Source organism: Vanacampus margaritifer, chromosome 1 (genome assembly GCF_051991255.1).
Source record: "Vanacampus margaritifer isolate UIUO_Vmar chromosome 1, RoL_Vmar_1.0, whole genome shotgun sequence".
Lineage (NCBI taxonomy): Eukaryota > Metazoa > Chordata > Actinopteri > Syngnathiformes > Syngnathidae > Vanacampus > Vanacampus margaritifer.
In genome coordinates, this window is record NC_135432.1 from 12,491,904 (window position 1) to 12,514,879 (window position 22,976).

The 22,976-nt window shown below is 41.9% G+C and overlaps 3 protein-coding genes across 4 annotated transcripts; all 3 read left to right on the plus strand.

Annotated features, from left to right (window-relative positions):
• Positions 1-1,690: 1,690 nt before the first annotated feature.
• Positions 1,691-21,729, plus strand: hoxc10a (homeobox C10a). Of its 2 annotated transcripts, none has more exons than XM_077576146.1 (3): positions 1,691-2,416; positions 4,601-5,612; positions 21,553-21,729. In XM_077576146.1, the coding sequence occupies exons 1-2, from the start codon at positions 1,747-1,749 to the stop codon at positions 4,873-4,875; spliced, it is 945 nt and encodes a 314-aa protein (XP_077432272.1). In that variant the 5' UTR covers positions 1,691-1,746; the 3' UTR covers positions 4,876-5,612; positions 21,553-21,729. The 2 variants fall into 2 exon arrangements, with proteins under 2 accessions (XP_077432272.1, XP_077432261.1); XM_077576135.1 differs by lacking the exon at positions 21,553-21,729 and adding an exon at positions 6,371-6,518.
• hoxc9a (homeobox C9a) lies at positions 10,971-13,115 on the plus strand. The gene is made up of 2 exons (XM_077573987.1): positions 10,971-11,723; positions 12,416-13,115. Exons 1-2 carry the CDS (start codon positions 11,189-11,191, stop codon positions 12,658-12,660), a joined length of 780 nt encoding a protein of 259 aa, XP_077430113.1. The 5' UTR covers positions 10,971-11,188; the 3' UTR covers positions 12,661-13,115.
• Positions 16,208-18,938, plus strand: hoxc8a (homeobox C8a). Its single transcript, XM_077573499.1, has 2 exons — positions 16,208-16,643; positions 17,345-18,938. The coding sequence occupies exons 1-2, from the start codon at positions 16,208-16,210 to the stop codon at positions 17,653-17,655; spliced, it is 747 nt and encodes a 248-aa protein (XP_077429625.1). The 3' UTR covers positions 17,656-18,938.
• Positions 21,730-22,976: the final 1,247 nt, after the last annotated feature.

Here is a 22,976-nt window from a genome sequence, read left to right on the forward strand (position 1 = left end):
CACACACACACACACACACACACACATGGAAGAAAATAATACTACAGACACTTGTATTTTCTCTTATATTTCTCTCATTTATTTCACAAAGCTCATGTTTAAGCGGTGTAAAAATAAAGTATAAAGTCTCCTTTATCTCAACATTGGCGCCCGTCGTGAATTTTTATGATTCTTTTATTATGTTAAACTGGTACAACCGGTTTGAACGCTTCACATCTTTCTATCCGCTACTGTGTTTAAATTGGGAAAAGAACAAAAAACAATTCTGAATTTTATTTGTGCTATTTTCTGAAGCCATTTGCCAAACATTTTGTACAACACTGCGTTGGCATATAGTAGCTGCAAAGTCAACCCACGCAAGACGGGCTTGTTTTCCCCATGTTGTCATGTGCTAACCACATTGTTTAACATGCTGGACTCATCTGAGCAGATTAAACGAGGAGCAGCAGGGTGTCCAATTGAAGCCACCACACTTGTGTGTCGACAAATCGCTAAAACGTTCCACACTCAATGCTATTTTGTCAGTTGGAGTAAAACAAAACAAAACCAAATATCACGCAGTGTAACACGATTCAAGAGGAATTTTAAAAACCCACAACAGTCTGCGTATATGTATGTATGTTTTTATTTATTTAGAATTCACACACTGCTCCAAATAAAAAGATTACACAAACGCACAATATAATCCTCGCCAAATTGAAAGCACATTGCTCAACAAAAAAAATAATACAAGCTTATATAACATGGCTCAATTGCTTAATGTGTTCTGTGAATTATTTATGAGGTTGTAAAATGTTGTGTTAACAGCGAAACAAGCAACAGCAAAACTAGTAATTGTGCTACTTTATTCCCCAAGATAACTAATAATAATAATAATAATGATAATGATCTTATAATATTAGTGCTGTGCTACGTCACCAATATCACTATCAATTGACTAATTTGTTTATCAAACAGCAAGGTCGAGTGTTGCCTTGGTCCAATTCACGTTGTTTAAAAAAAAAAAAATGACCTACTCAATGTAAATGATAATATTGATAATTAAAAATGTAAATCGGTGGGAATGGGAATAAGAGATACATTTGGATAATGAGTGAATTGGTCATATGTTTACTTAACATGAGCACTCGCCTCTCTGCAAAGAGGAAGTAAACGCCGACGGACACAAACATATAAAATCTTTTTTTCCCCCTGTATTTTTGATATTTTTAACACTGCAGAAATCTCTTTCTAAATCCAATCTTACCTCGTCATTTTGGTGACACAAAAGACAAACAAACAGAAAACATCGATTAGTCGTTTCCATCACGATGGTTCCGTTACCGTTGTCCTTTGAATGAACGGCCAGTACGAAGAATCTTTTAGGAATTTGAATGTTCTCAACTTGAATGCAAAGAAATGGCCGCAAAAGCCACGTAGTTGTTGAGGAAATGCTGTCAGGCTGAGCCCTCCTTTTGTTTTCAAGCTGAGGCCTCGCCGTGCTTTGCCGCACACCGCCACTGGGTGTCGCTCTTGCTCCACAGAAGACGCCTCACCCTTCCCAACTTGACCGCGCTGACGTCACGGCAGTCTGGAGCATCAAGGCCACTTCCACGCCGCTATTGGTCTTGAAAATCACATGACCAAGTCTCCTCGCATCCATAATTATGTTCCTGATATATTTTTTTGCGCCCCCCTCCTCCCCAAAAGATGTCAGCATCCTACTGTCCCTATTCTGTCGGAAGGATCCACTAGTGGGGCAGGAAAATGTCATGTCCCAATAACATAGCGGCTGGCAACTTCCTGATGGATTCCTTAATGGGAGGATCATCATCGTACAGGAGTGACGTTTACTCCGGCGGGCCCGGGATGTTCATCCACACCGCCGCGGACTACGGCTACTCCGGAGGGAGAAACATGCAGCCCAAGATGGTCCCGTCTCCCCTCCCCAAGGCTGCGGCTGACGGACTCCCCGCGGACGGCCTCCCGCTCGGCAGCTTCCACGACGGGCCCTACCTGCCCGCGCAGCTGGCCACATGGAACCCGGGATCCAAGTCCGGGGGGGACTCGCAACCTGTTGCCCCGTGTTTACAACCGTGCAACGTCAAAGAGGAAGTGTTTTGTGGCCGCTATCCGGATGACAGCAATAAGAGCAAAGACACAACAGAGCCGGCCGTCTACATCCGGCTGGGGGACAATAGCTGCGGGCCCCAGGCGAGCGGATCCTTCCAGGTGTACGACGCCGAGGGGCGGCATCGGCCGGACGACCGGCCACCCCCCTCCGGTTTCTCTCTTGCTCACTTGGCCGCGGCGGCCGAACCGAGCACGGGCCGCCACAGCACGAGGGAAGCGAGCCAGGTGGATGGCGAGGGTCAGGACAGGAAGCAGAAGGCCAAGAATGACAGCTGCTCAGATGACTCGGATGTCGAATTCAAAGGTACACCCACATTTGACTGCATGGATTCACCCCCCCTCGCGGTCTCCCTACTATAACGATCGAGTGCGACATAGCCCAATAATGCAGACTTTAACCTCTCCCATAGTAGCCAGGGGCATTAACACCTTTACATTAATGTGGCAATGTGAGAAGAGCACTTATCATGATATAAACACACCACACACACTGTCATCCGTCCATCTACGACTACTTTTAAACTGTCATCGTTTACGCCTCTAAATTGTGCCGTCAACATAAAACGCGACACCTTTATTATTATCAATTATACAAAAGTCACAATATCTTTGGTTTATTTTAGACGAAAAAAAAAACCCACAGCCAACATCTTTCAAGAATACTGCCAGGAGGATTTATTAATAAATGTATTTACTCCGTTGCACTGCAGCCACAAAACCGTGTTTCATTCCAGCTTTACAACATAATCATTTTAAGTGAACGCTCACTTCCGCAATGTCTCTTTTCAATTGTCTTTTAGCACAAGCATGCATCGCTAAAACAAGATTTATATATTAGGTTATCAATAAGCTGGATGTTTTTCTCACACATTCGGTTGTTGGTTCGAATGAATACAATGCTACTTTCTGTTGTTTTTGCTTATTGCGTGTGTGTGTGTGTGTGTGTGTGTGTGTGTCTGCGTGCGTGCTTGCTTTTTAATGTTTTGGTGGCGATATAGGGTTATTATTTAACTTCCGGTGTGTGTGTGTGTGTGTGTGCACGCTACCAAGATGTGTGTGTATGTTCCCTTCAAGCATTTTCCTTTTTTTAAAAAAATGCATTTTCTTTCTTTCTTTCTTTTTATACAATTAGGTCCGCATTTGTTTTATTTTGGTTTTTAGAATACAAGACTCCTTGCACAACATATTTGGCTCTAGTGCACCAAAGTAATAAACCTTTATGGGAGTCTGAGGTCCAACACCGACAGTAAAATAACCACAATAAAGGCGCTTACGTGGTTCATCGTAATTCGATCCAATTACACTCAAAACAGAGGTAATTGTAGCAGGAAGTATGTTCGCTTGTCAAAATAAGAGCTCATCTCCTGGTACAACTACATTTAATTATCGTGAATATTATTGTTGCAGCTTGATTGTAGCCAGTTAACTAGGACTCAGCAACAACAACAACAATGATAATGATAATAATAATAATTATATTATTATTGTTGTTGTTGTTCTTCTTATTATTTTTATATCAATAATAATAATGATAATAATAATAACAATAATACGTATGTTTGAATGTATGCTATAGAAAGATGGATCGATAGATACCTGTATAGCCTATGCTCTATGGCGCATGCTATAGTTTACAGCAATGTGAGTTTTTTTTTGCTGCAGGATATGTCACGGTACACCCTTTAATGTAAATTATATATATTTTTTAATGTAAAGAATGACGTCTCTTGCTCTCTCTCTCTCCTTTAAAAAAAATGTTTGTTTTTTTTATTTTAAAGATAACGCTGGCTAAAAGGATGCAGCTGACTATACTTTTACAAAATTAGCATCTAGCTGTCTATAGTTGCATGGCGAGATAGCTAGCTGGATGGATAGATAGATAGATAGATAGATAGATAGATAGATAGATAGATAGATAGATAGATAGATAGATAGATAGATAGATAGATAGATAGATAGATAGATAGATAGATAGATAGATAGATAGATAGATAGATAGATAGATAGATAGATAGACAGACAGACATTGTGTCTGTGCGTGCGTGCGTGTGTGTGCATGTGCGTTCAAGTGTGTTTAAGGGGATAGTCTTTGTTTCCCTTTACATCCACATTTGATTTAAATAAAATGATTTGGAAGGCAACAGAATATCATCAGCAAACACATTCAGACTAATTACGCAATTAAGCACACAGATGCATATAGGCCTATAGCCTACGTATATCCAACACACACACACACACACACACACACGTGTGTATAGTCTACATCAAGTACACTATAGATTGATAAATTGACAGATTGATGGATAGACGGACAGACTCACTCACTCACTCACTCACTCACTCACTCACTCACTCACTCACTCACTCACTCACTCACTCACTCACTCACTCACTCACTCACTCACTCACTCACTCACTCACTCACTCACTCACTCACTCACTCACTCACTCATCGGCTGTGTTTGTCTCGCATGTGCACATGCAGATCCTCCGGCGGAGAAGGCAGCCGGAAGCTGGTTGAAGGCCAAAAGCGGCCGCAAGAAGCGCTGTCCTTACACCAAGCACCAGACGTTGGAGCTGGAGAAGGAGTTCTTGTTCAACATGTATCTGTCCCGCGAGCGCCGCCTGGAGATCAGCCGGAGTATCAACCTGACCGACAGACAGGTCAAAATCTGGTTCCAGAACAGACGCATGAAGCTCAAGAAGCTCAGCAGGGAGAACCGCCATCGGGAGCATGGCGCCGTCTACCACTACGTCTAAAACACAGCCACATGCACGCACACATTCACACTTACACACACATGCATACACGCTACAAATACTTATAAACATAAAAAAACAAAAACATTCATCAATTTCATCTGGACACATACGGAGGCGTGCCTTAGTACAAACTCTTCAAGCACCAAAGGACTCACTATTGGATAAGAACAAACACGGAAGATGAGATTGTTTGTGGATGACACGCACGCGTCCAGCTGTGCACGTGCGCGAGATGCCCACGCAGCCCACGTCACGTCACGACCAAGCGCGTCAAAACAACACACAAGCGAGGGGAGACAACTTGTCCCTGCGAAAAGTGTGAGAGGGAGGGAGAGAGAAAGTGCTGCTGAGAACATCAGGCCACTTTTAATAGAAGCGAGAGACCATAACCTTGATTTAAATATTATCCAGGTGACCACAGTAAGTCAAGGTCATAAAAAGCTAATGTCAGCTTCGCCCTGGAAAGCGTTGGGGGTGGATTTTATGATCTGCAAATATAATGTGCCGCAGCACTAAAGATGCGCTTAAAAAGGTGTGCGTGAGCGGAGGAGGGCGAATCTGCTGCACGGCGCTGGCTGCAAAGTGCACAATCCACACTTGGAGGCTGCAGCCGGCCGAGGGAAAGAAAGATGGAGGAGAAAGAAATAAAGATGGAGGATAACGCGGAGTGGGGGAAGGAAGCGAGCGCGTCTATTCATCCATCAAGGGGAGCACGTGGATTGGACCAAGTCAAGGTAGGACTCTTTTTAAAAATATATATATATTATGATTATTATTTGTAATAGATATTTCATTTCCTTCCTATGCTTTATTCCAATGTTTTAATTTCCGGTTTTGGAAGAGTGTGATTCATCTCTCAGCGGGTGTTTGCCGCTTGACAGCTGTGGAGACGTGCACGCTTGTGTGTTGCTACTTTATGATGATGGAGATGTGTGCGCCGCTGAGTGTTATATTTACTGTACGTGCATGCAGGCTCGGGTTTGCTGGTTGAAAATGAATGTCCGCTATGCAAGGTATGCTTTGGATTATTTGGTGCTTGTGGGATGAGCTGGACGACAAGAAAGTAGCGTCAGCCTGCAGCCGCTCGTGCAGCGGGGTTGTTTTTGTGTGTTATTCTCGCCTTTGTCTTTGTGCCACTGGCTTCTTTTTTTCTTCTTCTTTTTTTTTTATCCCCTTCGTGGATTTTGACCCGCTTTTATCACGCAGCTGGAGCGTGGTTTAGGTAGTTTCATGTTGTTGGGGTTGGCTTCCTGACTCGGCAACAAGAAACTGCCTTGATTACGTCAGTTCGTCTTCATCAAGGGCACAATTTTACCCGAGTGTCCCCCTGAAAGGCGCCCTGTCCCCACAAAATGGAATTGTAAAAAAAAAAAGAATATTTCAATTCAACGTGTGTGTTAATGTGTGTGTGCTCAGATATCATTTGCTTCCCTCGCTGCTGTTTTGTTGCATGTAACACAAGTTGTAAACAAAAGCCATCTGCCATTGCTAGGTGGATGCATGCGTGGCTGCTGGGATGGACAGACATGAAAAATCAATATGTCTGAGGCTTTCAGCTGAAGGCGCTTCTCGTGTGGACACTTTGTTGCAGAAATCACCGATGAATGTAACGTTTATACTTGTTTCGAGGAGTAAACACTATATTGGTGAAGTCGTGACGGTTGTTTTGTATCTTTTCCTTTTCAAGCGTGCTTTAAAAAGGCAGATAATTACCATTTGCTTCAAATTGTTGTTTCAAAATGTGCAATAATTTAAATATAATGTAGAGTCGAGTGTGCATAATATTGAACACAAGAATAAGAATATTATTTCTATTTCTTCTTTTTTTAATTGTAGCATGCTATATCAAGAGCTGCCATTTTCTAATGAAAATAAATATAAAAAGTAATGCAATGAATGCAAATGTTGGTGAATGTTACAATCCTGGGCAAAATAATTCATTTATAAAACAATAATACTACTATTAATATCAAACCATACACAATCATATCCAAATTACAGCAAAGCTCACGTTGATTTTACATTTTCTACATAAATTGCATACATTTGAATTTATGCAAAGTTTTTGTTGAGAACAATAACAGTAATGTATTTTTCCAACTCGAAATATAAAGTACAAACCTCATTTAATGACTACTTTGCACGAGCAACATATGTCATAGAATAACAATAACATTAATACATAGCAACTAGCATGACGTCAACCTCTCCAAAATAATCGCCTACGTTATTTTTTCATCTCCTTGTGATGCAAATGGTTCCATTTTTTTGTGTTTCCTGAAAAATTAAAAATAAATGATTTAGGCAATTATTTAAAGAAGGCGTCGATGAACTACTATCTGTCTGCATCTGTTTGAAGTAATTCCAATGTGTTTTCTGTTATGATCTTTAAATTCTTACTGACTAAACGTTAAATTTGGTCATGTGCATTTTTGCATCCCTCTTTTCTGCACTGTGATTGTGAGTTCATGGCGTGAAGTCAGATGAGGAAAAATAACAAGTGAGCAAAGAGTCCACTCGTCAATTAACGAGAAGCGAAGCAATAACAGTTGGCTTGTTGTGTTGCGTTTGTTGGGGAAGGGGGGGGGGCAGGCTGGCCTGTTTACTGCAGCCTCATCTGCTCTCGTTGTACAATCATATGGAGAGAGAGAAAAAACCCTGGCGGCGGTGCAGGCTGCAAGCAGGGGGACAGTCTGGAATCCAAAGTCACTTACATTCAGTGAGCTCAATGGGCGTCTTCTCCTGGAATGTATCAGTGACAAAGACTTTTACAGCGCCGCAAACAGTTCGCCCTAAAACCATATAAACATAAAGTCATTCCTTTTCACTTTGTAGTGGCGGACAGGAAGTGAAGCCCTCGGACGCTCACTTCCTCCGAGGGACACTTCAGCAGAGAGGTGTGACGGCAAGAAAAGATACTGAGCAACTTTTAATCCATTTAAACAGATCAACAAAATGGACAACGTTTCAAAACCAACAATCCTCATGTATGGATATAGAATATATATCTAAATAAAGTGGAATTGATTCAGGGCTATTTGGGCCTGACAATAGCTAATATAAAAAAATAATTAAAAAAAAAATATATATATATATATCATTGACTAACATTTTAGTTAAATGCTGTATATATATATATATATATATATATATATATATATATATATAGCATTTAACTAAAATGTTAGTCAATGAATATGTAAAATCCAATAGGTCAATCGATTGTATTGTTAACTGTTATCTTTACTATCACGCAAGATAATTTTGTGAGGTGATACGAAAATAACTCTTGTTGCATTATTTTCAACCATATTTCGAATTCCCACATGCATAAATAGATAATAGTCTAATCACCATCGTCATCATAAGGTTAAAAATGATCATTTCCATTTATATGCCAATAATTATTCAACATATTTTGCTTGCGTTTTAGCACAATTAAGGCTATAGCTACAATGACTTGTTTCTTTTAGCACATAAACGGAATTTTTCTTTGACTTTTTAGGCACTAGGAAGTCGAATATTTTCTTCACATGACTCTATCAAAGTGAATCTTGTTCTCTTAAGTACAAACTCTCATTTGAGTTCGGTCCTCGTGCGTGCTCCATAAAATAATGATCCAAAATACAGGATTTTTGTGGCCTTTATTTATCTATCACAATAATGATGATACCATCCATGGTTTACTATTTCGTCGAAAATACGAACACGTCAAAGCCTCGTCTTGTAAAATAGCGTTTAAACATTTTCGACACTGTTACAATTGATTTGCATATAGTTTACTGCGGCTGTGCGAATTTACCCATTGTGGCTTTCGGTAATGTCATAAATCGTTGCAATCAAGTCGATTGATTAGTAAAGGAGCCCAAATCAGTCAAATCTTTTGCACTCTTTACAAAGCGGAAATTGATTGTTTTCATGGGATAAACTGCTGGCTGTGTATGGATTAATATGCATATTTCTTTATCGCTCAATGTTGTAATGTATTGTGAGCATTTACATGTCTGTACACTACTGTTGTTTAAACTGAATTTGCGGGCAAATTGAAGGCTGTAACAATGTTGCATTGTCTCATTGTTTTCATTCACGGTATTAATTATGATGCATTGCTTGGTGACAAGATGGATGACAAATATTTCATATTGTTTGCAATATGAGCTTTTAGAGTGCAACGTGTGGATTGACTATGTGGAATGCAAACAGGCGCAGTGCGGCGTCAGTAAGAAATTTGAATATGAAATATCATCTCGAGTGTTTGACATTGAAGTCATAAAGGAAACATGAAACAAATAAGCAGATATAGGAAGTCATTGATTTAATTGCAGGAAAAAACAATAGCGCACACATATTAAATTGCAATATGCTATTAAAATTAAAGACACAGACACACACAAAAAGGAAAGAATGTAATTACAGGCTCATGTGTGCAAGTATCGCATGTCCAGTGAGCACTTTCCACTGAGATTTAATGGTAGCAGCAGAATAAACAGACGTAGACCTTCAACCTGCCCAAAAAAAACCCAACAACTTTGAAACGATCTTATTGAAGTTAAAGAGAATTTATAGCGTATCCATCTGGTGAAACATTTGACTTCACCTACTGTCTGGCCTTTTACATTTCATGCTTGAATCTGAACTCCATAACACACATCGCAAAGCCAAACGTAAACATATAGACGATTATTCGCAGTCGTAAAATGACACTTTAGTCTCTCATTTGCATGTGGACTTATTGATGAAGTCGTGTTGCTATATTCCCACTTTTCATTGTTCATCATTCCAAATGCACTTTAAATTGATTTAAGCGACACGTTTCGTTTTTTTTTGGGAGGACGAAACTCAATACACATGCCTGATTTGAAATCCGATTTGTGTGCATTCATGCACACAGCTTGTGAGGACTAAAAAACAAAAACATGACCGACATTAAAAAAAAAAACAACCTGACGAAAGTAGCACCAAATAATTGGAAAAAAAAACTTGACCGATGTTTAGAATTCAACCTGACGTAAAAAGCAAAAACAAAAAAAATGGCAATTGAAAAATCAACCCCCCGCATGTCCAAACAGATCCCAGCTCGTCTGAAAGCAGATATAAACTTTGAGATTGAAAGTTAAAATTAAACTTAATGACAACGTTATTCTAATTGCAGCCTGCATTGCAGCGTGTTCGCTTACCAGCCCAAAGTTGTTTCATGTCCTGCTAAGTGACAGTATATTGCAGGATAAAGCAGCCAAATTAACTACACGGCGGCGACATTATCTCCCTTGTGAGCGCTTTTTATTTTATTTTATTTTTTTTAAAATCTAACGAACCCTTTTACCTTCTTTTGGTGCTGCAATGTCTCTGGTCTTTGTGTGAGTGTGTGTGTGTGCGCACGCGGGCGCGTGTGTGCTTCACATGCGCACAAGTATATAGTTGCGTCGGTTTTTTATGTCAAGAGAGGGACTGGGATGCTGGCTTATTAACGACACGTTTATGAACAATCAAATGGTCGTCGTTAAAATTTATTGACAGGCATTAAAACATGAACGGTCACTATGTGGAATACAGCCGCACTAGTGGGCTGCCTGTCAACAATGTTGGGACCCTCGTCACCACCGCTATCTCCCCGGATCCCCATTTTAGGAAATGTCGTTGCGCCCTCTTGAAAACTGCGCAAAGTTTATTGTGCGCATCCCTCGTCTGCCCTGAGGATTCCTCTCTTGTCTGTTTAACTGTCAACACCGCCCTCCTTGTAAAACAAATAAATAAACAACATGTCATAATTGCTCATAAAGAGCGACTAAAGAGGGGTGTTAGTGCAAAGAAACACGTTCAAGTTGCAATACTATTCACTGCAGTAGCATCAAGATGGAGGATTTTAGGATTTTCCACCCGGACAGAGATTGATGACACCGTCAAATAGTGCCGGGCTCAGTTTCATACGCAGTGTGCGCATGTATCTGCACTGCGACTGCACAAAGATCCTCCGTGAGCACTCCCACGCCATATTTGATCAGCCAGCAAGAACCAGCAATGCATAATAGTTGGATTTGTACCTCTCTAGACGTCCACTATATCACGAGGAAAAGTTCTTTAATCCGATTAAAGCGCAAGACTATGCCGCGGTAAGTGGCGCATTGATCCGCCGTACAATTTTTTGGTGGGGTAAATACAGTCACGTGACGCGGGGGCAGCCAATCGGAGGCAGCAGAGCTCGGAGAAATAATTACCTGCCTTGATTGTTCTATGGCCAGATAAAAAAAAAAGTACACATACACGCCATATAATAATCGGATGCATGTAAACGAGTCCGGGAAGCTTCGACATGTCGACCACGGGGCCCATAAGTAATTATTATGTGGACTCCCTGATCAGCCACGACACGGACGAGGTCCTCGCGGCGGCGGCGGCGGCAGCAGCCGCGACTCGCTTCTCGGCTCCTGCCTCGCACCCTTCCGGTCCACGTCCCGCGTCCCTGGTCCCGGACTGCGGAGACTATCCGTCGTGCAGCTTCGCCGCCAAACCGGCGGTGTTCCCCACCTCCTGGGCCCCCTCGCAGTCGTCGGTGGTCTACCATCCGTACAGCCACCAGGCTCACTTGGGCACAGACTCGCGCTACGTGCGCTCATGGCTGGAGCCCATCTCGGGCGCGGTGCCTTTCCACGGCTTCCCGGGCAACGGCAGGCACTACGCCTTGAAACCCGACGCCTTCTCGGAGCAGGCCGGGCGGACCTACACGGATTATCTGTACTGCTCATCCTCGGACATGCGGGACAAGACGCTGCAGAGCCTCCCGTCGCCCGAGCCGGAGCTGCTGAATGCAGGGAAGCATAAAGAGGAGAAGCCAGAGCTCGACCCGAGTAAGTTCAAGCTCCTTTTTACAGCCGGATTGGCTTTTTCTTCTTCTTTTTTTGCTGCCAATCGTCCGTAAAGTGAAATGATACACTCGCCCCCCTTCCTACTGCAGGCTAGAGCTTTAGGAACTATAAAAGACAAACGCTACTGCATGGGCTAATAATACTGGGGCTATAAAAACCTCACGAGGTTGTAAACATGCTCCATGGAAGAACCGCAGGAAGATGTTGAATTTTGGTGCAGACAATTCACACAATTGCTTGTTTTTATTTCATTTTTGCACGTATTATTCCACCATTTTGACTGCTCGGCGGTCACACAGCCGTGTTACCTTTCAGCCATTTTAGGCCTCACAAAGACATCAAAATATTCCCAATTTGTCTGCAAATTATTAAGATGACGCGCTAAGATAAATTCACATGCAAGTTGAGGAATGTCATTGGATGAGTTTCGCCGAGGACCTGTACAGGTTTGAACTGTGGGCTACTTTATGGGCCAATAAAGTGAATAAGCGCATTGAGTAGCCTATTTTACGATGGTGTTACTCACAAGTTAAGGGCACTCCGAAGCAAATCGGTGTGTGCTTTGGGAAGCGCGCGGACGGACTTTGGAATAAAAATGGCATCAAGAGCCCACATGCTGCTTATACACAGGTTTGCTCCTTGCTTAATATGCTGTGTTTTTTTTTTTATTGCAGATAACCCAGTGGCAAATTGGATCCACGCCCGCTCCACCAGGAAGAAGCGTTGCCCTTACACAAAGTACCAGACTCTCGAACTGGAGAAGGAGTTCTTGTTCAACATGTACCTCACCAGGGACCGCCGCTATGAGGTGGCCCGGGTCCTCAACCTGACCGAGAGGCAGGTGAAAATCTGGTTCCAGAACCGGCGAATGAAGATGAAGAAAATGAACAAAGAGAAGAACGACAGCAAGGAGCAATAATGTCGTGCAAGTCCCAGCTGCAGTCATGATTCGAACCACTATGGACAGCACCCATGCAGCCTCTTTATATTTATCATTTGCTCATTTTTAACCCCGTTTTCCGAGACTGTTTGATGCTTGTTATTTTTCTACGCAAATGTGTGTCCTTGTAAATTTTTAAAAAAAGGAAGCTAATTCAACATTGACACTTAATTTTTTGTAAGGGAAATTATAAAAGTACAATTTGGACGCGTAATAGCGCTCCAAATGTGAGAGAATACTTGAAATCCTCTATGTTTCACACATTCATAATTTAAGTTGCAGGTGAAGTATTTTGTACAAGAACGAAACATCTGCGATTGTCTGTCTTGTTTGTATTTTTGTGATAGTTGTTGTGTACCTTTTTTGGACTGTATCCTACGAATTGAAATGTAGAGTGTAGATAGAGATCTGCAAATATAAACATAATCACCCAAAACAAATGCGTTGTGTGTTGATTGTGAATCATATATATATATATTATATATATTCTGTTTATTTATTATTTAAAGTCAAATAAGCAAACACGTCTCGAATACTTTTGCTCAAAGATCAAGTAAGGTTTTTAATTAATAATGTGATTTGATATTTATTTGTCTCGATATATATATATATTTAATTTAAAGTCAAATAACCAAAATGTCTCGAATACTTTCGCTCAAAGATCAAGTAAGGTTTTTAATTAATAATTTGATTTGATCTTTATTTGTCTCGATATATATATATATATATCGGTTCAAGAAGGGTCAGAAAGAAGCCAAAGCTTTCAGGGTTTTTAAGGTCAGTTTGTGAAATTATGAATGTTCCTTACGGCAAAAGTAAACGATTGCACAAACAACGACAAATGCCCGCATTATTTGAAGCTATACTTTGATGTGACGTTAAACACAGAATGTGAGAGTGAGCGTCGCATTTGCTTCCCGCCTTATAGGGGCTAAATTACCTTTTTGTGGGGGTGAACAATAAAGACAGGATGCTGCACTTTCCAAAGACCAATCCTGTGTATTTCCGCCCGGACACACACAAAAAAAGGCCGCTTTTTACAACCCCACGCTGGAGCTCGCTTGTTTGTCTCAAATGCAGACCAACAAAGCAAACTCGAGCGACTGGCTAGACGTCTGGCCTAAATGACTTTATGGTTTTAATGGACGGAGCTGCAGGACTCGTTCAAAGGAGTCATGCGCACCTTCAGTGGAACCTAGAACCCCCCTCCTCTCCCATCTCACGCACCAGCTGCAATGCCCCCCTCCCTCCCCTGCACTTCATCATATGAGTGCTCTATTGGCAACTATTAGATGGACAACGAGTCAATATAGTTGTTGTGCAGAACACATAACAAGGCCTAAACGTGTCACAAAAACACTGCTATTAAAATGTGGGTCATATTTTGCAAACGACTACCATTCAAACAAAATGGCGACGCTGTGACGTGATTTGAACAAATGGGGACATTTTGTTGTCGCCGCCATGGTGTCTTCTGATTGGTGGACTCAAGGCAGGTTGTCAGGTATAGGCGGCCGTCTGGACGCTAGATGACGCTGTTGCTCCGCGTTTTGAACGTCGCTGCAGCCTCGGGTGAAGTGCTTTTTGTGGCTTGTCTTGTAAAAATGAAGGCAAGACAAAATGACAGCCATGGTCAGCGGCCACATTTTATGGAGAACATCAAAAAGCACAGTTTTGATTGTTGTCCAAACATATAGTTTTAATGCGTCTGTATTTATTTAAATGGGCACTTTGTTGCTTTATTTATATAAATGGACACTTTGTGGCTTTTTTAAATAACATCTATGTGCCATAATTTAGTCACCTACTCACGGCGTGCTGATATAGATGAACTGAAATCAAGTTTATTTATAGAGCATTGATATATTTGAATTACTATATACAGTAATATGCATTCGCCTATTGAGCAAAATATGTTTCTATTATCTGTAAAAAAAAATATTTTTAACATAATCAAATGGTAACAAATAACAGAATAATGCACAAAACTACTGAAAAATAAAATATACATTTTTAATGCTACTTTAAAATGAAAATGAAAAATCTGCTTAGTCCAAAAAATACTCTTGCTTGAAGAGACTAATAATAATAATAATAATAATAATAATAATAATAATAATAATAATAATAATAATAATAATAATAATAATAATAATAATAATAATAATAACAACCTGATCATTTGTATTCAACCGTGTGTGCGCGCGTGCGTGCGTTAGCACAGCAGTGATTGGCAATCTGCATATTTATAGAGTGTGAAAGGTCCATAAATTCGCCCAGCGCGCCTTTCATATTTTACGACGATGTGTATAAAACGTTAGTGGCCCCACAAAAAGCACACTGGCATATTTGGAGAGAGTGAGCGAGAGCGAGCATTGAAGTGGGACTCACGAGTGCTGATTGCAGCTAAACATCCAGTGTAAAATTTTATGAACTCTTCCACACGAGGAGATTTATCCTCGGTGGCTTTTACGGGGTCATTGAGTGGCACCTACTATTCATAGGTCGTGTTTATATTTGCGTGTGTCGGTGTTTTACAGCGCCGGGTGCAAGTGTGTGCTGCCCTGCATGGCCCCCTTTACTCGATTACACAAGGGCTATGCATGCTTGGGTGTGTATTCCCCTACAACGTCATTCACGGGCGCTTATTTCGTGTTGTTGTTATTGTTTGTTGGTGCACATTTGTTTTGTTTTGTTTTTTTGTGTTGTGGGGCTTTTTGTGTTCAAGTTTGTGTGTTTTTTTTTGGAGCATCGTTTATTTGTGTTTGTATTCATGGTGCTTATGGACATTGTTGTTATTATTGTCATCATTGTTCACTTCAACAGCCCACCGGAGGTCAAGTATAACGCCAAAATGGCGTCTTTGAGGGGGTTGCGCCTCTGAGTGTTTATTGTCGTTCCCCAGCACAAAGCACGCCGTTTTCAAATGTGAAGTGATCATATAGTGATGATTACAAGCAGCTCGTCTCAAGGTGTGCATACAGAATCCGTATAGGGCCCCGTGTCTGACCGCTATGGAAAAGATGAAGGGGATGGGGAAGGGAGGGGGGAGGACGGGGAGGAGGGGGCGCCTGCGGTGGGGGTGGGAAGCTAAAAAAAGGGAAGAAAAAAAAAGAGCACGCAGCGTCTGTGACTGTGCCGGTGGAGCACGCCTAGCTTTAAGTTTAGATAAGACGCACACATGCCATGAGCCGGACTTGAGCCTGCAAAAAGCCGGGGGAGAAAAACAACAACACGCGGCGGCAGCAGCAGGAGCAGCAGCAGCAGCAGCCCACGCAGGCAGGGAGCGATCCGATGAGAGGAAAGACTCAGAGAGAGTGAGCTGCCGCGGATTGTCCAAAGGGGCAGCGTTCCTCCAGTTCCGGTTTTGTCTGTCTGCGTGTGTGTACGCGCCGTGTGCGAGTTGGGACCCCCAAACAAAAGGCTGCCATCACCCTCGCGGAGATCTTCCACGGCCGTGAGAGAGAGAGCGAGGGGGAGAGAAAGAGAGAGAGAGAGGCGCGCACCGCTGGATGCAAAAACAAACATGAGCTCCTATTTTGTCAACCCTCTTTTCTCCAAGTACAAAGGCGGCGAGTCCCTGGAGCCAACTTACTACGACTGCCGGTTCCCACAGAGCGTCGCCCGCAGTCACACGCTGGTCTACGGACCCGGAGCGGCCGCGCCGGGCTTCCAGCACCCGTCCCACCATGTGCAGGACTTTTTCCACCACGGCACCACGGGCATCTCCAACCCGGGGTACCAGCAGAACCCGTGCGCCCTGGCTTGCCACGGCGACGCCGGCAAATTTTACGGATACGAAGCCCTGCCCAGGCAAACGCTTTACGGCAGCCAGCAAGAGGCGAGCCTGGCGCAGTACCCGGACTGTAAATCGTCGGGAGGCTCGAACCCTGGAGAAGGACAAGGCCACTTGAATCAAAGCTCCTCTCCCAGTCTAATGTTCCCATGGATGCGACCTCACGGTTAGAATCTGCTTTGTCTATTATGTGTGTCGTGTATGTACTTAAATTATAATATTGTACGTGTGCGAGTGTACGTGTGTGTGGACTGTACACGCAAATCATACCGAGAACATGTAGAGGCGGCACTGCAGTGCAGCACATGTCCATGCAGCTCACATTTACTGATAGCATGACAGCCAATTATTTGTTCCCATCCGACATTTCACAACCCAGTGCAGAGTCGTACTTGAAATTCATGACACTTGCTTTAAAATGCTTTCACATTTGGGAAGATAGCATTCGACCCAATGGGGCTTCTTTTATTCATAATAATAACAACACTAATACAATGGCTACACTCTTTATTATAGCTGCTGGGTTAAAAAAAAAATAGCTCAATTTTGGGCAAAAATTGGACCGTGGACAGTTATGGGTCAATTTGACCCGACTTATTGCTTTGTTTTGTACAAAACAGCCCAAAAAATGTTTGTTTTGATACAAAACTAGTCCAAGTTGGGTCAAATTGACCCAGGTTAGTGGGTCGGTCCATTTTTGAACCAAGATTGGGTTATTTTTAACTCAGTATTATTAAGGGTGCTATACATCTGGCCTTCAGGAATAAGTGAAATTATGCCTACATATATATATATATATATATATACGCATTTTCCCCCCCAGTTAATGTTGTATTCCCCTGACTTTCTCACCCCCCATCCCTCAAGCCCCAGGCCGACGCAACGGCAGGCAAACCTACAGCCGCTACCAGACTCTGGAACTGGAGAAGGAGTTCCTCTTCAACCCTTACCTGACCCGCAAGAGGAGGATCGAGGTGTCGCACGCCCTGAGCCTGACCGAGCGACAGGTGAAGATCTGGTTCCAGAACCGGCGGATGAAGTGGAAAAAGGAGAACAACAAGGACAAGTTTCCGGGTCAGAGGGGAGAGGCCGAGGCCGAGGAGGAGGGCAACGAGGACGGTGAAGGGGAAGAGGGGGAAGAGAAGGAAGCGGAAGAGAAAGAGGAGAGCAAGGAGTGATTTTATGGTCCTTTTTATGGTTATATGGCTGAAAAAGAGAAGGAAAAAAGGAGAGCGAGGTCTCATAAACAGAGCAGGAGTCGCAAGCGCGTCATCTTTATGACCACCCTTTCGTTTTGTCAAGTGGGAACAGGAATCCCAACGATATTCCTGTCATCAATAGGCACATTTACCCCTTGTCATCCAACGGGACTGCCCATTTTTTTTTCGTAAAAAAAAAAAGTCGACGATATATTTTCTTTTTCAACTGCTGCCCTTGAAAAATGAAACAAAAAGGGAATTAAAACGCATGTTAGACAGTTATTTAAAAAAAAATGGCCTAGCTATTTTTGGGCTTCAAAATCAGTGTAGACGACCACGATGCAAACTGTAAATAGACAAAAAAATAAATAACAAGAAAAAAATCCTTTCAAAGTAGACCTCGTAAACTCAATTTTAGTGTTCAGTCATCATCGCAGCAGTTTGTGCAAACCTCCCACTTTTATTATTCTGATTACGATTATAATTATTATCGTCAATGTTGCCGTTTTAGTCGTTTTCTTTCCACCTGAAAGCAGCCATGAGCTCCTCACACGTTATTTTTTTTTATTTTTTTTTTTGAGGATGACCAGGGAATTGCAATCGTTTGAAATCCTTTGATGCTACCTAAACCTGGGGAGAATTGCAATAGAGATTTCTGAATATAGAGATTTCAGACGGTTTTTAATTTGAAAGTGTTATATATATATATACACACACACACACACGCACACACTCACACACGCACGCGTGCAACACACTCTCCAATCTTCTGTTATTAAGTTATGTATATGTAGCATTTACCCAGTATACTTGTTGAAGACAATTATTTGAGTCTTGGGAAGACAATTAGCTCCAAGCAAAAGCAATTAAGAGATTGTTACCAGGCACTACCTAAACTTCCGAGCCATGATGATGATGATGATGATGATGATGATGATGCCTTTGCAGAATTCTCACTTCCACCCACTCGCGCCGGCTCTGGACGAATGACAAACTATTTCCCCAACAACTCAAACTGCCTACAGAACGCACACTGACTGCGTGTACCTGCAACAATTACAGCGAGTTTCCGTTTGATTTGAACGTGCTGTTGAAATAGAGTAGTTTTTTTTTTTTGCACTGAATATAACCTTTATGTACGTCTTGTTATATATTGATGTTAACAATTATGCTCGTTTCCTGGTGTTTCTCCTGTGAAAGACGACATTGTGTCCCGCCATTGTTGATGTAAAGTCACAAATAAAGATGATGGCTCACAATCATTTCTCTCTGGATGTTTTTTTTTATTGCAGCCTCCAATTGATTGCCTCTATTCTCTCGCTCTCACATACACACACACTCTCTAAAATGTATGCATGAATAACGCCTTAGGCTCCCCAGCTCATAAGAGACCTCTTTTTTTAAACGATTTTCTCAGAAATATACGCTGATAATATCAACGCGCAAAATGGGCTCGTGTTGCATGCACACATTAGGTCATGATAGGATTTTTTTCCTGTATTTAGTTAACAAATATATATATTTATTAGAACAAGTAACGTTCAGTAAAAAAGAAAAGAAAAGAAAGGAAAGTTTAATTTGCTTTTGCGTCCGATTCACAGCGTGTAAACTGTCCAAAGTCTTCCCTTATTTGATGAATCCCTTTAATAATACGATAATAAAAACTTCCTCTCTTTGGGGAGCATTTTTAATGAATCTTGGGATTAATAATATTTGAGATGAACAAACATCCGCTGCGTTATTAACAACGGTGAGGCTTTGTGAGAATGTAGCAAGCAAGGTGTGGTTCAGAATTCTGAACAGGCTGCACACGCGTCAGGCCGAAAGTCAGAACTGGCTTCATAGAACTACAAAACAAATCAAAATGTCTGGGACATTTTAGTGGCTCGAAACTTTGTAGCGGCACAAAGTGAATTTCAATGTATGAATGAACACGTTTATTAGTCCACTTGCACGTTAAAACAATGGACAGAACCAAAGGGTGGGGCGGAAGCCCCCCCCCCCCCCCCCACACACACAACCCCACCACCCCACTTATATATCACAAAAATCACAATGTCTTTTTACGAGTGTGTTTCGTTCCATTCATTTCAAGAGTTTTGTTACTGCTGTACCAAGTTACTTGAGGCTATATGCTTGTATGTGTATATATTATATATATTATATATGTGTGTATGTATATATATATATATAATTCCAACCCTATATATATATATATATATATATATATATATAATTACAACCCTTTCTGGACATTGTTACTCCGTATACTGTAATTACACAGTTGCTTGAAAAAATAAAATAATATATGCTAATAATTCTCCATGAATTAAACTTTACACAAATAATTAAGAATAACAATGCCCTTTTTACAAATTATATTTTTTTTAAATTACTCTACTGTATTTGTTTAATATTACATTGACTTCAAAAGTATATAATGCTAAGGCTTTATGTATCTTACGCTAGCAAAAACTAAGTGGAACAAAAAAATATATAGTTTTGAATATTTTCCGTGAGTTGCTTTATTTCTCTCTTCAAGTGACTTCATTCAAAGCAAGTGATGTCTATTGCCTGTGCATATGAGAGTATAACCAAACGAAATCGGAGTTTAAAAAAAATATTAGTTGTAAAAAACAAAAAACAAATCATCCAATCACATGATTCTATTTTCAAACTCATTTTCTTATATTCAACATACTGGAACAGAATCTATTAAATGTTTCGTATAAGACTCGTCGCTTACTTTAATTTGCCTCCATTTTGTGTACAACCTCCCGGATGTGTCAACATTTCGTCTGTACACATTATCCTATGTATAGTGTGCGCGTTTTCACCAGAGGGCTGACTTAAGCACTAAAATTTAGTGTACCTGTTGTAAACTTTATTGGTGGTGTAAAGGCCGGCCATGCAGCTTTGTGCGTCTTTTGTGGCTGCTGCAGGCTGCTGGCTGTCCCCAGTGCGCACGTGACGACCTGTAGAAACCAAACTCAGCTCTCCTCCAAGTGGGTACGAAAATCGTTCTTTTCATCGTCGAATTCCGAATTAGAATTAGAATTAGAATTCATTGTCTGATTTGTATTTGTAATGCTGGAGGACCGCTTGGTGAATTGAATGTGCTGAATTGCCGTCTTGGAATTCGATGCATATCTGGATTTGCAGATAATGCAAGCTGTTTTTAGTGGAATGTAAGTTTTGATTTATTTGTTTTTTTGTTTGATTGAAGGAAGTGTGTCATATTTATTGTTGTGTCTAGCTTTTGTTTAAAACGGCAACATGCTGAAGTTTGCTTATGAGGTGGTGCGCGCTCTTGATTGGACGTCTTTAGTCATGTGAATAAACACGCGAGGGGGCTTGAATTCAGTTAGTAGTTCCTCTAATTCAAGTGGAACGTTCGTCTTTGCCTTATATGCCCTCTATTTTTCTTTCTATCCTTACACTTTGCTTTTCTCACAGTAGAGAAACCAGCGTGTGCTTCAAGGGTAAACTACCTGACGTGACTCCATACTTTGACAACATGCAGACAAAAATCTCAGCTATCCTCAGCTCCGTCTTTTTTTATTTTCTATCTTTGCTGCATTCGAAAAAAAAGGGGACTGGCAAAGATGGGTGCAAACATTCCTGGTTGTTAAAGGGAGAAATTTACAGCTGAGTAATAAAAGTTTACGACTCACTGCTCGCCGTGATTGGCTGCAGCGAGCCACGTGGCTCACGCTCTATGAACATGAACTTTATGCTGTTGTCTATTCCCTGCTCCTTCCTTTGAATCCGCAGCAGAGCAGGCTGCAGTCGTGTAAAAGCTTCCCTTTTCTTCTCTACAACGTGAAAACATGTTTTGACGCTCGTTGTGGTTCTATCGGCGACTTCCTGACGCAGGCATCTCGTGGAGGTGGGGGCAGCTTCCGCGTCTCGCAAGCCATCCCGCAGCGGTTCTCCCTCCGGAAGGAAAAGGAGCTGCACAAATTGGACTTCCCCATGCTGCGTCCTCATAGGATGCGTCCGAGCGTGGGCAGCTGCAAGATGGAGCACCGGTGGAGCCCCCACGGAGGTGCCGTTCAGGTAAGACCGCGCGTGCTCTCTCTCTCTCTCTCTCTCTGCTCGTGTTTGGATGCCACGCATGGTCTCGTGGACGATGCAGATGCGTGTGAGATGGTGGTGGCAAGGTGTATGTGCGTGTCCTGACCTGTGTGAGCTCCCACGCCACAGCTGCGGAAATTGCTTGCGAGTGGACACTTCCACAGCTTAGCATTTGAACGCTTATGTTGTGTTTTTTTTCCACTGTGTTTTTAATCGATTAGCCTGTGTCTCTCTTTTTTTTTTAAAGACACATTAGGCCATTATTACTGTTACGGCTGAGTGATGTATTGCATTTAAGTTGTTGTTGTTACTTTCAAGTGTCTGCCAACAGGCTGCTGTATCAGACTCACACACGCTCACACATTCAGACACGATTACGCATGCACAGACGTCGTGGTAGCTCCCCACAGTGCCCCCTAGCGACCAGTCGTTTGCTATGTGGAAGTGGGCGGGGCAGCTGTTGTTTTGAGTTGCTTGCTGCTTCAATGCGGATGTCAGCTGACCCACTTGCGTGTGTGTGCGTGTGTGTGTGTGCGTGTGTGTGTGTGCGTGTGTGTGTGTGTGTGTGTGTGTGTGTGCTGGTCGGCGAGGTCTGGTTTCCTAATGCTGACTCGGAGAAGCTGAACACATCACGTTGCTTTGAGAGAGAATCACGTACACAGGAGCTTGCATGATGTTGTTTATTGTCGTTCACATTTACTGATGTTGGGAATTATAATCACAGCTGTGTCAAATGAGAAGTGTTCGTACGTGTATTGGGTGTGTATAGTGCAGAGGAGCTACTCATTAGAAGGATATACATCAAAATTGTCACCAAAGGCATTCCAGCTTTTTCCCTGACGGAAGTCAGACCATAAAAAAAAAGAAAAGAAAAAAAATCCAAGCTTGAACGTGCAGATAACAGCTGCACCGTGTGTGCGCGCGTGTGTGTGTGTGTCTGTGTCTGTGAATTAGCTATTAGAAATATGTGTTTGAGACTCAATTTCTAATTAAATGTAATTTAATATCCATAACAGATTTTTACACATTTGAAATAATATTAATTTCAAATGCACGACATACTTCTGTGTGTTCCAGAGCTATTGTTTTACACTGTGTGCAGAGGCAACAAAAATGTGCTTCAAGGGATATTGGCGCGTCAGAGGGTGTAATTCCCCCATGCCGAAAATCAACAACCCCTTCAAAATGTAATCATTGTCAAATTCTGCGTCTTGAAGCCGCTT

Bases quoted from the DNA above. Each gene is read 5' to 3' on its own strand.
- hoxc8a (XM_077573499.1), top strand. From the start codon at position 16,208: ATGAGCTCCTATTTTGTCAACCCTCTTTTCTCCAAGTACAAAGGCGGC. The intron at 16,644-17,344 runs GTTAGAATCTGC...CCATCCCTCAAG, and splicing joins CCCATGGATGCGACCTCACG to CCCCAGGCCGACGCAACGGC.
- hoxc10a (XM_077576146.1), top strand. From the start codon at position 1,747: ATGTCATGTCCCAATAACATAGCGGCTGGCAACTTCCTGATGGATTCC. The intron at 2,417-4,600 runs GTACACCCACAT...GTGCACATGCAG, and splicing joins CTCGGATGTCGAATTCAAAG to ATCCTCCGGCGGAGAAGGCA.
- hoxc9a (XM_077573987.1), top strand. From the start codon at position 11,189: ATGTCGACCACGGGGCCCATAAGTAATTATTATGTGGACTCCCTGATC. The intron at 11,724-12,415 runs GTAAGTTCAAGC...TTTTTATTGCAG, and splicing joins GAAGCCAGAGCTCGACCCGA to ATAACCCAGTGGCAAATTGG.